The 15,812-nt window shown below is 39.5% G+C and overlaps 1 protein-coding gene across 1 annotated transcript in view; it reads left to right on the top strand.

Moving 5' to 3' along the window:
* LOC134538773 (histone deacetylase 11) overlaps positions 1-15,812 on the top strand; it is a 49,027-nt gene that overhangs the window by 17,190 nt on the left and 16,025 nt on the right. The window contains exon 6 of the mRNA XM_063380262.1: positions 13,346-13,553. Coding sequence (XP_063236332.1) covers positions 13,346-13,553 — 208 coding nt within the window. The remainder of the gene's footprint in view (positions 1-13,345; positions 13,554-15,812) is intronic.

Here is a 15,812-nt window from a genome sequence, read left to right as displayed (position 1 = left end):
TTCGTACTATCCCTGAGCAAATAATAGTCGGAGCCAACCCATAATAAAACTTTTACATATTTATTAATACCTATATAAACTTGAATAAAGGTATTTCAGTGGAGTTTTACCGTGTTTTGAAAGAAAGATAAGTACATTTACACCAACTCCAGGTTTAAATACGGTAATGTACACACTCCTAAGAACAGAATATTTGAATCCTAACGAACCTTTGACACATTAAGAAATTATTAAAACATTTGAAATTAAGTCTGGTGACATCATAATTCCTGATTTTGCATCTGATAAACGTATACAGAAATGCCGAGGGATATTTTTAACAATTATTATAATTAAGTATTGTCAGACTACTTATATCAGTTATTGTTCAAACTATAATTTTTAATATTGGTATTATCAACACTATAATTAAGTGTCCTACTCTGTCTGCCATCTGGATTAATAATATAATTTGTTCATTTAACCTCTGCTATATAATATTTCGTATTTATTTGTGTTTATGCCATTCTTTTTTTTTATTTTTATAATAATAAAACCAAGTCATACTGAAGCTTTCGGAATTTTTTTAATTTTATTTGTAAATTAGTATTATTATTATAATTCAATTATTTATTATATTAGTACTTCCATCTGTGAGAGAAGAAAGTAGAAGGAGGTCAACCCCTTATATTCATTGTAAAGAGGGGCCAACTCTGCACAGACAAGACGTGGCGCCCAACGTTTTGGCCCGAAGAGATAAGTCTCCCCGCTTCTACAAGAACAGGCAAGTGAGCAATATTCAAGACAATGGCATCTGGAAAAAGTTATGGATTGAGGAACCGTACTGGGAACCTAACCACACCATCTGAAGAGCCTAGGGAAGTGGAAGAAGCAAGCGCCGCTCAGGTGAAAAACTACTCACCTGCAGACCAAGTTGAACAAGGTACTGCCCACATACCCAGCAACCTCCCTGGCAGTCTAGATGAGGATTCCTGCATGGAGGAAGAGGGGCAGCGAGCTGAGGCAGCCGAGGAAGAGGCTCCAGTTACAGAGCACCTTGTGACACCAGCTGAGGCAGCCGAAGAGCCAGCTGTTCTCACCATTCAGCATGTCTGCACACCCGACCTTAGTTTTGATCTGGCTACCATGATGTTACAGATTCAGGCCATGTTCAGCAGTCAAAAAGAAGACATGAACCGTCAATTGGACAGCCATCTGATTGGTCTAAGGGAAAATGTAACTAGCCTGAGAACTGAGGTGAACAGCAAATTAGATTCACACAAAGAAGACATCAATTGCCTAAGAACTGAGGTGAACAGCCAGCTGAACAGCCTACAGACTCATGTTGACAGCCGATTAGCAGAAGTGACTGACCGGCTACAAACAGGCATTAATGACCTTGAACACAGAGTGGAAGTGAAGCTACAAGGGCAGGACCAAGCCATGTCACACCTGTCTGAACAATTCTCTGAACATCAAGAGAGAGTAGGCACACTGGAGAGCCACACTAACACCCTTGTTAGGATGGTAGATCAGTCAAGAACAGAATTTCAGGAACAGACACAAATAATATGTGAGAGGCTAGAACAAGTAGAAACCACTGCTACTGTTTTACAGACTAGGTTAGACACAGCTGAACAGGTGGCTAGGCAGATCACTGAGTTATCCCAGCAACCCTCTGCAGCAATCACCCCACCTGTAGCAACTACTGACAGTCAGCAGTGCACACCTACGGCAACTGCCATGCAGTATAGTGCACCTAGTCTGCATACTCCACCCCAGCCTTGTGTTACCCCTCATATGAACCAAGCTACACTCATTCATCACCCTGTTAAGCTGTGGGCTGAATCCATGCCCACATTTGCAGGCAAAACACATGAAAATCCGGTGAGATTTCTCAATAAGTTTGAGGAGTACAGTAATACCTTTGCTTTGTCTGATTCTGAAAAACTAAAGTGCCTCAACTCTGCTCTAAAAAGCACAGCCTACTACTGGTGGGAATTGCAAAGTACTCAGGTGACTACCTATGAACAGTTTAAGGTCTGTTTTAGAAACAACTATTGGAATACTAAAATTCAAGGTAATATAAGGTCACAACTACATGTAGAAAAATATGACAGCAAGAAAAGTGGCTCGCTGGAATCATACATTGCCAGCATGTATGAGAGAACCAGATACCTGGAGCCTGCTATGTCAGATGAAGAATTCATCATGTACCTGGTGGCACAACTGCCTCTGCCTTACCAGCTACATGCAGGCAACAGAGCCTACCGCGATGTGACTGAATTTAGGGACCATGTTCTGGCCATGGACAAACTGCTAAAATTACAAAAAAACCAGCCAGGCAGGGAGGAGCAAGACAGGCAACACCAACCTAGCCCCCAGAAGCCCAGCCCAGTAAATCAATACTGGAATGACAGGTCAGGACAAAATAGACAGCCACGAGTCAATACTCTACAATGGGATAAGGCCCACCAACATGATAAACAGGACTCCGGTAAGGGGAAACCATTCAAGAAAGGGTACAAGAAATCCCGTGGCAACTCTAGAAATCAGCCATACGTTAAGAATACCTGGTGGAAACAGACCAACAGGACTGGCAGTGATAATGAAGATGGTTACCGCAAGGGACAATATGACAAAACTCTTGAACGGCCTCCCAGGCAGCCGTACTACCAGCGGAAAGGAGGAGACTCAGATGGGGAGATGGACTACAGGACACACAACCTACAGAGATACTACTCCAACCAGTACGACTACCGACAGCCACATCCCAGGACCCCGCCCAACCGGGAAGAGAGCTGTGGAAACAACCGTAGAAGTACCAGCCCACCCGGCGGCCCACAACAATCGTCTTCATTCCACAATCAACAAGCATACCCTTCATGGAGACAGCCAGCAAGTCAACCTAACCAAGGTTACTTCAGTAGGCAGCAGCCTATGAACCCAGCTGCTAATGAGTTTCAATCAGCTGTGGTAAGTGACACACAAGGAAGCCAGCACTGGAACAGCAACAAGCCAAGCCAGGCTACTGCTGCACCAAGTGGTCAGTGCAGGGAGCAACCTTTAAACTAAAAGGGGTCCCGGTTTTATCGCCCCGAGCCTCGACCCACCACCTACACCAGGGGAAACAGCTATGCACTAGTGATGAGTATGACACAGCAACAGACAGCCTAAACTACAGAAACTTCATTTTTACAGTGATGTTACGTGAAGATGAGAGAGAGTTTTTATTTAAAGAAATCCAGGAAGATGAGATTCCAACACTCAAGACCATCTGTCCTGAGATATTGTTGAACATAGGAGGTATAAGTGTACCTGCCCTCATAGACAGTGGAGCAGAGGTCACTTGTGTGAGTGAAGACTTAGTTAAGCAGCTCGAACAAACAGGATTAAAAATACCCACAGTACCTGTACCCGCCCTCAAGATACTAGGGGTTACATCAAGAGCCAGCCCTATTGTGAATAAGCAGGTACTACTTGACATTGAAGGTTTGGGACAGCCTAAGCAAGTGACAGCCTTAGTGGTGAAAGGCTTGGCAAAACAGATTATCATAGGTACTGATTTTTTGACACAGTTTGGAATAATAATTAATTTCCGCCTATGGACCATAACCGCCAGTGACAGTCAAAAATCAGTCCCACTATCTGACCGCTGAAGTGTCAGGGAAAATATGATTGGCCTATTGGCAAATGCACCACTTACTAAGCAAATATACAACTGCAATGCAAGTGGCCATCTGACTGCTACACCCGAAGCTATTTTTGAATCAATCAGGGAAGCCTGCAATGTGCCTGTCAGCCAACGCAACATACTGTATGGCATGTTATTGAATTTTCAGGGAGTATTTTCAGACAAGCCAGGTCTGAACAACCTTTACAAAGCTAAAATATGTGTTAAAGAAAATGAACCATTTCACCGTATGTCATACCCAATACCATCTAAATATTTGCTTGAAGCCACTGAATATCTGAAACTTATGCTCGATTGGAATGTTATTAGGAGAGAGGCCAGCCCATACACTAATCCGATAGTGTGTGTTGGTAAGAAGGACGGTACCGTAAGACTCTGTTTAGATGCCCGGGAACTAAACAAGATCACCGTCAAAGACAGGGAAGGGCCAGTACAGACCAGTGACATCCTTCGACTGTACCAGGGTGTGAAATACCTAACCACACTTGACCTCTCCTCCGGGTATTGGCAAATACCATTAGAGCCTACTTCCCAGCAATACACCTCATTTTTATTCAGAAACCAGCAGTACCAGTTTATGGTAATGCCGTTCGGATTGTGCAACGCTGTGGCTGAGTTCACCAGGTGCCTAGATGTCACCCTAGGCCCTGAGTGCAGCGAGTTTGCCAGAGCATATGTGGATGACATTCTTATCACGTCATCCACATTTGAAGAACATGTGCAGCATATTCAAACGGTACTTCAAAACTTGCAAGCAGCTGGGATGACTGTCAAATTAAGAAAATCTGTATTCTGTAGAGATGAGCTACCCTTCTTAGGGCACATCCTCACACCTGAAGGAATCAAGACTGCTCCAGATAAGCTACAAGCTATCCAGGATTTTTCATCACCCAGAAATGTTAAACAACTAAGAGCATTTCTTGGAATAGTGGGATTTTACAGAAATTACTCAGACCAAGTAGCCCACGTAGCCGCACCACTGTTTGAACTGTTAAAGAAAAATGTAATCTGGGAATGGACTAACCATCATGAAGAGGCTTTTACAAACCTCAAGAAATTGTTTTTAGAAGAACAAGTAATCTACTACCCAGTACAGAACAAAGAATTTTTCCTATACACTGATGCCTCAGATTCAGCACTCAGATGTAAATTGGCTCAATGTGACGAGTATTGTGTAGAGAAGACAGTGGCTATGGCTAGCCGTACTCTCAATCAGGCAGAGAGGAACTACACCGTCACAGAAAAGGAGGCATTAGCTATCGTGTGGGCCCTACAGAAATTTCGAAATTTATTATTAGGTGAAAGAATTAATCTATTGACTGACCACCAGGCTCTCACCTGCTTAAAAACAGGTAAAATGTTTGGCAGTCGTATGACTAGGTGGTGTCTCCTACTGCAGGAGTATGACATAGTCATCCAGCATATCAAAGGATCAGCTAATGTGACAGCTGACTGCCTGAGTAGGATGCATAGTTTGCATTCAGACACCCACCCTGCTGCACAGAAAACCAAAGAATTTTTAGTGGCTGCTAACCAAATCAAAATTATCCAACAAAATTCTAAATTGAAAGCTATCCTGTCTGACCTGAAAAATAAACAAATAACTGATGAGTTCTGCTGCAAGACTAAACAAGTACTAGCAGTTAAGCCCCAGGACCACAGTATCCACAAGCACTTCAGCATGTCTACTGAAGGGGTGTTATTTGCTCACACCAATAGCAAGCACATCTATGCTGAGGACTGGAGGCCTGTGGTGCCCAAGAGCATGACCATGCCTATTGTCAAAGAGCTGCATGAATCTTTAGGACATGTAGGAGGAAGGAAGATGCTGGAAGCTACTAGTAGACAGCTCTACTGGCCTAACATGTCTAGGTCCATAACCACCTACACAAAGTCCTGTGACATTTGCCAGAAGGCTAAGTCACCTAATGAACACCTACATGGGACACTTGAACCCATCCTACCTACGAAACCTCTAGACCTAGTGTCTGTTGATTTGTTTGGTCCACTGCCACCCAGTAAGGCAGGAGTACAATATATCTTTGTAGCTATGGATGTATACTCTAAGTATACTAGGCTGTATACTTTGAAACATGCCACTGCTAAAGCAGTATTGAGGTGCATGAAAAATTACTGCAAGGAAGTTCAGAAACCTAAGATTGTACTGTCCGACCATGGCACCCAATTTAAAAGTGACCTATGGCAGTCAGGACTTAAGGGTATTGGTATAATACCTACCATGACTTCTATAAGGAACCCACAGAGTAACCCTGTAGAGAGGGTGATGAGAACCCTAGGCTGTACATTACGTATAATGTGTCATGAGTCCCAGCAAGCTTGGAGGGACTGCATACCATCACTAGAATGCATAATCAACCACACAGTGCATAGTTCCACTGGATGTACCCCATATGAGGCCCTGAGTCTAGGTAGGTCGGTGGCGATAAATCCCTTGTTACTACCGAAGATGGATGAACACACGGATTCGACCATGTGGCCAACCCCAGAGGAGGTTGAGCAGTTAATCACAGCTAGATTACAGTCGGAAGCTGCAGTGAGGCAAAGAAGAAAGTTGTCTTCTAAAATAAAAAAATTTTCTATTGGAGATAAAGTGCTTTTAAAATTCTCACCCATAAGTAAGAAATGGGATAAAGTAACTAAAAAGTTATACCTGTTATATCAAGGACCTTTTGTAGTAAGCAGGATAATAAGAGAAAATTGCTATGAGTTGCAACACCCATCTAGCAACCATACAGTAGGACGCTACAATATATCACAGTTAAGGGCTTATAACCAACCCTGTGAAGTGTAAAGGCAGCTATGGTCATTGCCATATATAACACTTGTGTAAGTGGAGGACAGTATGTATAGAACAGTTGAAGTGTGTATGCATAATTATGAGATGGTCCTAAGTATTCTAAGGACAAGACATCTTCTTGTGCACATGTGAAATGTTTACATGTTGTGCCCATCGAACCTTTGTGTCAGCCATGAGAAGTTGTATATGTGTATTGTTTATGTACTGTTGTTATTATGTAGAGGTATGTGAAACCCTACTCTGGTAGCCTAGGATGCATAAAGCCAGTTTGTGTTTAAATGAGATGTGAAGGCAGAGTCCTACACACATTCTGCAGTACATACTAGCTAAGGGCTAGTCAATTTAACTTACATGGCTTTGACAGAAATATGTTGGGAGCAATGAAAGGCATTTACACACAGCAGGACAGATGTCAGCTATAGATTTACAACTGTTTCTAAGAAAGTATTCCCACTATATACCTGTGAGTGTAGCACCTTGACCAGTGCATTATGATAAGTGTGATATACGCCTACTAGTTGTATTTCCTACCATGCACATAGCAATTCTACAAAGCACAACAACTCTTGCAAAACTAAGAAGCACATGCAACACTCTTATAGTTAAAATGCCTTATTTGTATGGTAATCCACTGCAGGATCCTATGTGAATTCGATGCACTTGATTGAAAATGCCAGTTGATTTACTGTGTTATTGGTATGAGGTGTATCACATTAATATAGCATGACTGTGTAAATTGTTTGGCGTTTGTTGATGAAAAACACTAGAGCAAGTATAGCTCATATTACTTCTGCACTTTAAATGAATTCGATTTTTAATTGAAATCACAACACTGCAGATCACTTTAATATTAATCGAGTGATTAATATTTTTATTGAAAATAATTTCACTGAAAAGATACAGACAGTGCCAAGAATGAAAGCACTTACTGCCATGCATATTCACTGAGCACACGCCATTTATTTTGTTTATATAGATAAGTTTATGTTGGCTAATGTGGTGGTCATTCTTCTGGCTAGAGAACAGAACATAACACTGTTGTCGCGGTGTGAAAACAGTTAAATACTGTGCGAACTAGTTGTTGTCCACGGCCACTTCTATATAAACAAGTGGATGAATATATTCAGTAAAAAAAAAAAAAAGTCAGTAATGTTAAGGGACACGACTTACAATTATGACATAGCTCATCTGTGATATGAGATGTCAATAGTATGACTTTACCTATCAGTCATTATCTGATAAGGATGCATAAAGCTGCATACTGCAAGACAGTGGACAGCATGCATGATTCAAGAGACAAGAATCTGCAAGTATGACATGAACACAGAAGCTTGCATACTGTAAGAATTCAGCGAACACTGCTAGTAAGATGTAATGAAATGGAAATGACACCGTATGAACTGATAAGTTATTATAGTTATAATAACAAAGACTCTTGAACAGATAATTATTATTTCAATAAGCTGAAATGGAGTAATATTGTATATAATTGTTGTATGATTATCTATGATTTATTTGAGAAATATTTTTGTCATATGAAATAATTTACCTTATGTGTAATAAAAATGTGTAATATATTATGTTGAGATATGGTATCCAACATCCTTACTATATGTGAACAGATAAAATCACAAGTTGATATGTCAACAAACCAGAAAGCAAGTTGAAAAGACTCTGAATGTGTATATAATATGCTGAGGTATAATATACTATCGTTAGTTTACTATGTTAAAGTAAACAAAAATTCTATTACAATGTTACTAGTATACAAACATGACTTGATCAAATGTAAACAAACAAGTTAAACACTCAGTTATATGTGTTATTATATGTAATATTACTTATAAGTAATTATTATTATTAGCTAATGCTGTGAAAGACTTTGAAAGACATTTGGAATGAATTTGCAATGCAAATTATTGTGTTTGACAAGCAAGGACATTGTATACCTAAGTTATGGTATGTGTAATTGTTTCCTAGTACCATGAGATAAAAGGTACCATAATTAGAGTGTAAACACTAGCACTATATTGTTACTGTTAAAGCAATATTCTTTTACTTCTGCTGTGTAAACATGGTAAACATTTTGAATTTAAGTAATTATACTTTGAGAATTTAATATATAGTTATCTAATTGGGTTAACTTGGCATTTTTGTGTACGGTCGTGACCGTAGAGGAGCACCTAGTCGCACTGATTAATCACCAAATTGAACTTATATTGAGAGTGAATTTATGACGAGTGTAAACAAATGATGTATGGACCGAGTATGCAACGAGTGTGTGATAATACCGATCCAAGCACTGTGAGCTATTCTGCACGATGCTTGCTGGAGAACCGCAGACGTCCCGACGTCTCGTGGAAGGCGTCTTTCCGAGGCGCAGTCTCTCAGCCGAGCGCCGCAGGCGCGTCAGTCGCGCAATGAAGGCGTGACCCAGTTCCGGCCGTATCAGCTGTGGCGAGAGAGCGGCCATCGCTTCCCGGTGGAGGTAGCTGCTACCTGCTTCCCCCTCTCCCGACCGCCCACTCTGGTGACGTCATGCGCTCCGCCAGCCGGCCGCGCACATTGTGTTGTGCAACTCCTCCTGAGTTTACCTGCCCACATGCCTGATCACGAGTATGCTATTGTGGCATACCCCATTCTTCTACTCGCCAGTTTCACTCGTAAGTACACGTACCGGTACCCAGTGTCGACTAATGTTGCCCTGCAGTCCGCCGAGATCCAGTGTTGGAGACAACGAGAAGAGAAAGGCGTGAAATTCGCAGTAAGCAGTAGCGCAGTTCCAGTCCCGCTGAACTCTCTACAAGAAGTGAGCCAGCCGGCAACGGACACGACGCTTCGCTCTTGTGTTATTCCCCCGCCTTACCCCTGCCCTAGTGTATTTGTTTTGTTTTGTTTTTTTTGTGTGCTCCGCGCCTCCAATTGCCGCGCGCTTGGCGACAAAAAAAATAGAAAAAAAAATGGATGGATTTGGAAGTAGAAAAGTGACTCAGATTTCCTTAGCCAAGAGCTAAATGAAATACTTTGTTACTTTTGAGGCAGCATTCTGTAACGTCACGTACGTTATGTAACAGTATTATTATTGTTAAGCTGTATTTAAATATATTTATTTGTATTCATTCGCTTATAATGTGTTAGAAAAGAGATTGTTGAGGCTAGCAAGTCACTAGCATGTACTTTCATTATTTTTATTTTTTTACTAACTCGTCCTCGCGCAGCTGTGCTGTTGCGAATGTTTTGAACTGCTAATGAAAAGACACTGAGAACTGTTTTAAGGACATTTAAATGTTGATTTCATATTTATTATGTATATTTTATTGTATCATGTTTCATGTTATCGTTTGACACATTTCATTTATAATATCTTAAATTCTATTTGTACTTACCGTACTTAGCTACTACAAAATGTGCCAGTAGCCATAATTTTGTCCTAAGTTTCCAGCATACAGGCGGAAGTAGTCCTTTCAACTAGATCAGAAAACCGTAACTACAGATATATTGTTGTTGTTGAATTTTTGGGCGTACATCGTTTCGGCGTTAGGCCGACGCCAGGCCTTGAAATAATGTAGAAATGTATTGTTTGGTGCTATAAAGGCCAATATTAGGTAGTGAAAAGTATTTGACCAGTTACCAGTTTCACTTGTGAATATTTGTGGATCCAGATATCACATTACCAAAAAGATGTGTTTTAAGGTAAAATCGTATATTTACTATTACCGTTTTTAGCCATCTTGGACGATAGCGTCCCTTTGCAAATTAACTGCTACAAATATTGATTTTCATCCATACTAACTTTCCTGGTTTTGTTTTTTTTTTATTATAAATCACTTTGAACATTGAACTTATAATAAAACTTTTATTTTATTATAATAATGAAGCAGGAGAAAAGAAAACTCAGGTGTCCTGAAACGGATTTTCGTACTATCCCTGAGCAAATAATAGTCGGAGCCAACCCATAATAAAACTTTTACATATTTATTAATACCTATATAAACTTGAATAAAGGTATTTCAGTGGAGTTTTACCGTGTTTTGAAAGAAAGATAAGTACATTTACACCAACTCCAGGTTTAAATACGGTAATGTACACACTCCTAAGAACAGAATATTTGAATCCTAACGAACCTTTGACACATTAAGAAATTATTAAAACATTTGAAATTAAGTCTGGTGACATCATAATTCCTGATTTTGCATCTGATAAACGTATACAGAAATGCCGAGGGATATTTTTAACAATTATTATAATTAAGTATTGTCAGACTACTTATATCAGTTATTGTTCAAACTATTATTTTTAATATTGGTATTATCAACACTATAATTAAGTGTCCTACTCTGTCTGCCATCTGGATTAATAATATAATTTGTTCATTTAACCTCTGCTATATAATATTTCGTATTTATTTGTGTTTATGCCATTCTTTTTTTTTTTTTATAATAATAAAACCAAGTCATACTGAAGCTTTCGGAATTTTTTTAATTTTATTTGTAAATTAGTATTATTATTATAATTCAATTATTTATTATATTAGTACTTCCATCTGTGAGAGAAGAAAGTAGAAGGAGGTCAACCCCTTATATTCATTGTAAAGAGGGGCCAACTCTGCACAAGGTGTGCATCCACTGTTGTGATTGAAGTTTTGTTTCTTCATTATCGAAATGAATCCATGTTTCATCACCTGTCACAATTTGAGTCAAAAAATGTTCACCATCGTCTGCGTAACGCAGCACAAACGACAAGGCTGATGCCATTCGCCGCTCCTTGTTGATGTCGGTCAACATCTTGGGTACCCATCGAGCACAGATTTTCCTGTATCCGAGATTGTCTGTAACAATGGCGTATAGGGCTGACCTTGAAATGAGAGGAAATTGTTCAGACTGTTCTGAAGTCGTGAATCGATGTCTCTCACGAACAACTGCATCAACTCTCTGAACTGTTTCATCTGTTGCTACCGACTTCCTTCCTTGGCCACCTTCATCATGAACATCAATACGGCCTTCGCGGAATTTCCGACACCACTCTCGCACAACGCCATCGCTCATAAAGTTTTCACCGTACACAACACTCATTCGGCGATGGATTTCTGCTGCAGTGTGCCCTTCTGCCTGTAAGAAACGGATGACTCCACGCAGCTCGCATTTCGCCGTACAGTTTATCGTTGCAGCCATGTTGACATTCCCATAACCAAGCTTCAACTGAGGTGTGAGTTGGCCGCCCCACATGGTTGGTGGAAGGGGGTTAACACTACTAGACGTGTCGATTCGTGTACGAGCGATTAGGGTATCGATTAATGGGCATGCCATGGAGAAATGAAACTGTAATCACACTGCAGGGCACTGTTAAAACGTGGCTGAATAGGCAGGAGGCATCATTTTATGCAGAGGGTATTGGAAAGCTGGTGCATCGGTACGACAAATGCCTCAATCTGCACGGTGATTATGTGGAAAAATAGAGTAAATATGTACGTTTCTTTTGACATTAAAATAATTTCCCAATTCATTCCTGTTTTTTTATTACAGCCGATTGGAGGTTGAAAAAAAATAACCCTCGTACTTTATAAAGTTTAATAATTGTACTTATGCAGTATGTATGTATATATGTATTATCTGTATAAAATTGACTTGACTTGTTCTATATCCCGGAGCCCTTAACTCCATATGGGATCCACTGAACAAAAACTGAATAAATAAATAAAAAAATATTCATTGCCAACTGTGGAGCAAAGACAGCCTCACGTTACGTTTAAGTAAATTGCACTCGTGATCACGTTTACAGCACTCGCGATGATAGAAACAGTTGCTAAAGAATGTCTGAGTAGCTTGTCCCACAGGGGTGTAGCCAGGGGGGGGGGGGGTTTTAGGGGTTCAACCCCCCCCCCCCCCCCCCTTTTGCACCAAATCTTTAATTAATTTCTTATTCATCACTGAAACAAATTTCATATTAAAATTAATAATTTTTTTACCATTACAATATTTAAATTTAAGTACCGAAAACTGCTAAAATAGCACTATTTTACACCTTAAAATCCAAATTTTCCCGGGGGAGGACACCCGGACCCCCGCTTTAATACGGGGGGGGGGGGGGGGGGCTTCTTAACACCCCCCATACACAAATCCTTGCTACGCCACTGTTGCCCCATATCCATGTTATTTATATATCTATGGCTTTGCTGATGTTATCATGTTTTGTTTGTTTACAATTTAGTATTTACGTTAGCTTGAATTGTTAAAATCTAAACCTAAAGTGATATTTTAAAGATTTTTCTGAGAGAGATGATATGGCTGGGAAGAGAAGTGAAGTTTGGAAATACTTCACTCTTCAATCAAATGAAGATACCAAGGCTACATGCACTTTCTGCCATGTAAAAATATCACGAGTTGGGGCAATTCTTAAACATGTGGGCTGAAAAAAAAGAATTTGTGTGTGTTTTATTATTATTGTAAGATGCATGTTAGTAAGTGTTTTGACCGTTTGATGGTACTCTGTCATTATAATATGAAATAAAAAAATACTTTATAAGTAAAATATCCTTTCATAACACAAACATTTATTTGGTTAGTATCGGCAGTATCGGCCCATAAGAATCGCTATCGGTGGAATCGGTGAAAAGTGGTTTCGGCCCAGCCCTACTCAAATGCATCAAATATTGCTTGCTTGCAGCATGCAACTTTTGTCGATCGGGTTGCTTTCCTACGCTGCAATGCGTGTCGTGGTCGAACTAAACTAGTTTTTACTTGGTGCTGCCATTTGTAAAATCGATACCTTGTCTTACATTGTGTGTTATTTCTCCACGTTGTTGGTTTTTGCTAGCGACCCTGGACTTCTCGGAGCTGATTGTTGGTTCCCCGAAGGTTCCAGACGGGGGGCAGCGTCCTGGCCGGGAAGCTGGCCGTGGAGTGGGGGTGGGCGGTCAACCTCGGCGGGGGGTTCCACCACTGCAGCGCGGGGAGGGGCCAGGGCTTCTGCCCCTACGCCGACATCACCCTGCTGGTGCGCTGCCTGCTCGCGCACTCGCCGGCCGTGAAGAGGGCCATGATCGTCGACCTGGACGCCCACCAGGTCCGTGTGCACCTTTGCGTTGGTTTGGTTTTTGGAAACTCCCCTCTACGAATGTGGGCCAGTCAACTAACAGTTAGCGTTAGAGTTACCGCATCACATCGACCCACTCCAAATAAGGGGAGGTTCTACAGTAATAAATCAACCACATATGTGGGTAGAGCATACATAGGACTATGAGTTTAAACCTGATATAAAATGAATCTGTGAAATTTCTGGGGTCTATAGTGATGTGTTACTGGTGGTGATGGGTAAAGGAGGTGTAAAGAGCATTTGGCTTCAAAAATGTAGCATTGTGTAGCATTTAGGATCGTAAAAAAATTAGCATTTTTTGTACTTTTCAGCAAATTTTAACGTCTTTTACCAAATTATTTTTTTATATGCACTGCCTGTAAAGGCTATTTTGTGTCTTTCAATTCCAATATAATACTTTTCCTCATAGTAGTTGGTGACAGATTGGTACTAAATATGTGATGCTGGCCAAATTGATAATATTTTAGAATGTACGCTGTATCAAAATGTTTTTTTTTTTCTGTAGTTTGAAACAATTGGATGGTGAATCTCATGCATTGGACAAGTAAATAGCTTCATTAAGTACACATCATTGTTCCTAACTAGTATGGTATGGCCTGTTTATAAATACGTCTTACATTATCACTGGATGACGTTAATCTGCCAGAAGTTGCAGCCTCATCTTTTATGGTTAGCACCTAAGTAACTAAGTGCGAATAAACTAACCGCTCATCCACCCTTGTAAGAACATATAATGCTCTAACAAATAATGATGATAGTCAAACATCTTGCCTGAATAAACAAAAAAACAGTGAAAAAAATCAAAACATTTAAAAGTAGGGAGGAATAATGATTAATGACATAAAAGACAGTAAAAGACTTCACAACATTTCGGGACTCTGTCGCCTTCTTCTAGGGAGGCACTGGATAAAAGACACAATCTCATTCAACAGATTTGCATGCTATGTTGGAAAATCTGTTTCACCGTGTGTCACTTCCTTTAGGCTTCCTGCTTGCGGTATGCTGTGTTGTACGTGTGCCTTACACAAAATGAAAGAACAGCTTTTACATTACGTTTCAGTGAAAGTCTTAAGATGATTCTGAAATTGCCATCAATTTATGCCAGTCAATTGGGAGAGCTACCAAAAGGATTAAGTTGTGTGTAATTTTTCAGCCAAAGTCTATAAATATCTAAGCTTTAAACAAGATAACTTCTTAAAAAGTTTTTAATATATAACAATTAAGGCCTTGCTTCACCCACTGTGTGTAAATTTGGTATGTTTGCCAATTCTGGACCTTAAAAAAAAATGTTTTAAAAATTGATAAACTGTTAAGTTTTCATTCAACTTGTTGGAAACACAGAAAACAAACTTCTTATGGCCACAGCGCAATTCAAGCTAAATTTTGGTTATTCTTGATTCAATGTGACACTTGACTAAAATTACTGTCTACAACTTACAATAAAAATATTGTTCAGCCCCAACTACAGAGACATTGGGTAGCACTCAAGACCCTAAGTCGTAAAGAGGTTTTCAATTTATTTTGTCGTGATGAACTTGCAGCCAAAGTTTGTTGGTCAAATTCAGACTCATTCTGTGTACATATTATCAACTCTATAGCCATTGTGCAGTAAAATATTTTTGTGTTACTAAAGTTGTGTAACAAAATTTAGATAATTTTTTTGTAACTACCAATTTGAAATAGTGTATTAAATTGATAAGTATAACTTCTAACACACGTAAGTAAATACACTTTTTTTTTTTAAGTGAAAACTTCTATAGGAAGGTTTGGATAGGGAGTAAATTCATGTAAGTCATTATCGACATGGTCACGTGACGTATCTGTTCCTATTAGTATTACTTATTGCGCTTTTAAATCTTAAGTATATGATTACTGTGCATTAAAAAGTGAGTATAAAACATAGTAATATTCTCATATAGGATATAGAAGATATATAGTTTGAATAACGAAGAAAACCGAGTCTTTGTAACAATATAACCTAAAAATTAAGAACATAATTATTTATTTTTTATTACCTACAATTACTATGAAATGCGTATTTTATAGTAATTTAGGAGTTATTTTACTAACGTGATGAAACAAATTTGTTGTGTGATAATTTTTTCGTAAAAATTGCAAAAAAAAGTTTTCACTTCTGTTGACAGTCCTCATTACTGCTTTGAAATTTTTTTATTGTGGCGTAACAATGCTGATTTTTATGAAACTTTTGTTGTGCCAAGTCACATTTGT

Source organism: Bacillus rossius, chromosome 14, assembly GCF_032445375.1.
Source record: "Bacillus rossius redtenbacheri isolate Brsri chromosome 14, Brsri_v3, whole genome shotgun sequence".
Classification (NCBI taxonomy): Eukaryota; Metazoa; Arthropoda; class Insecta; order Phasmatodea; family Bacillidae; genus Bacillus; species Bacillus rossius.
Note: the sequence above shows the minus strand (reverse complement) of the source record. Positions and strands in the feature narration are given on the sequence as shown.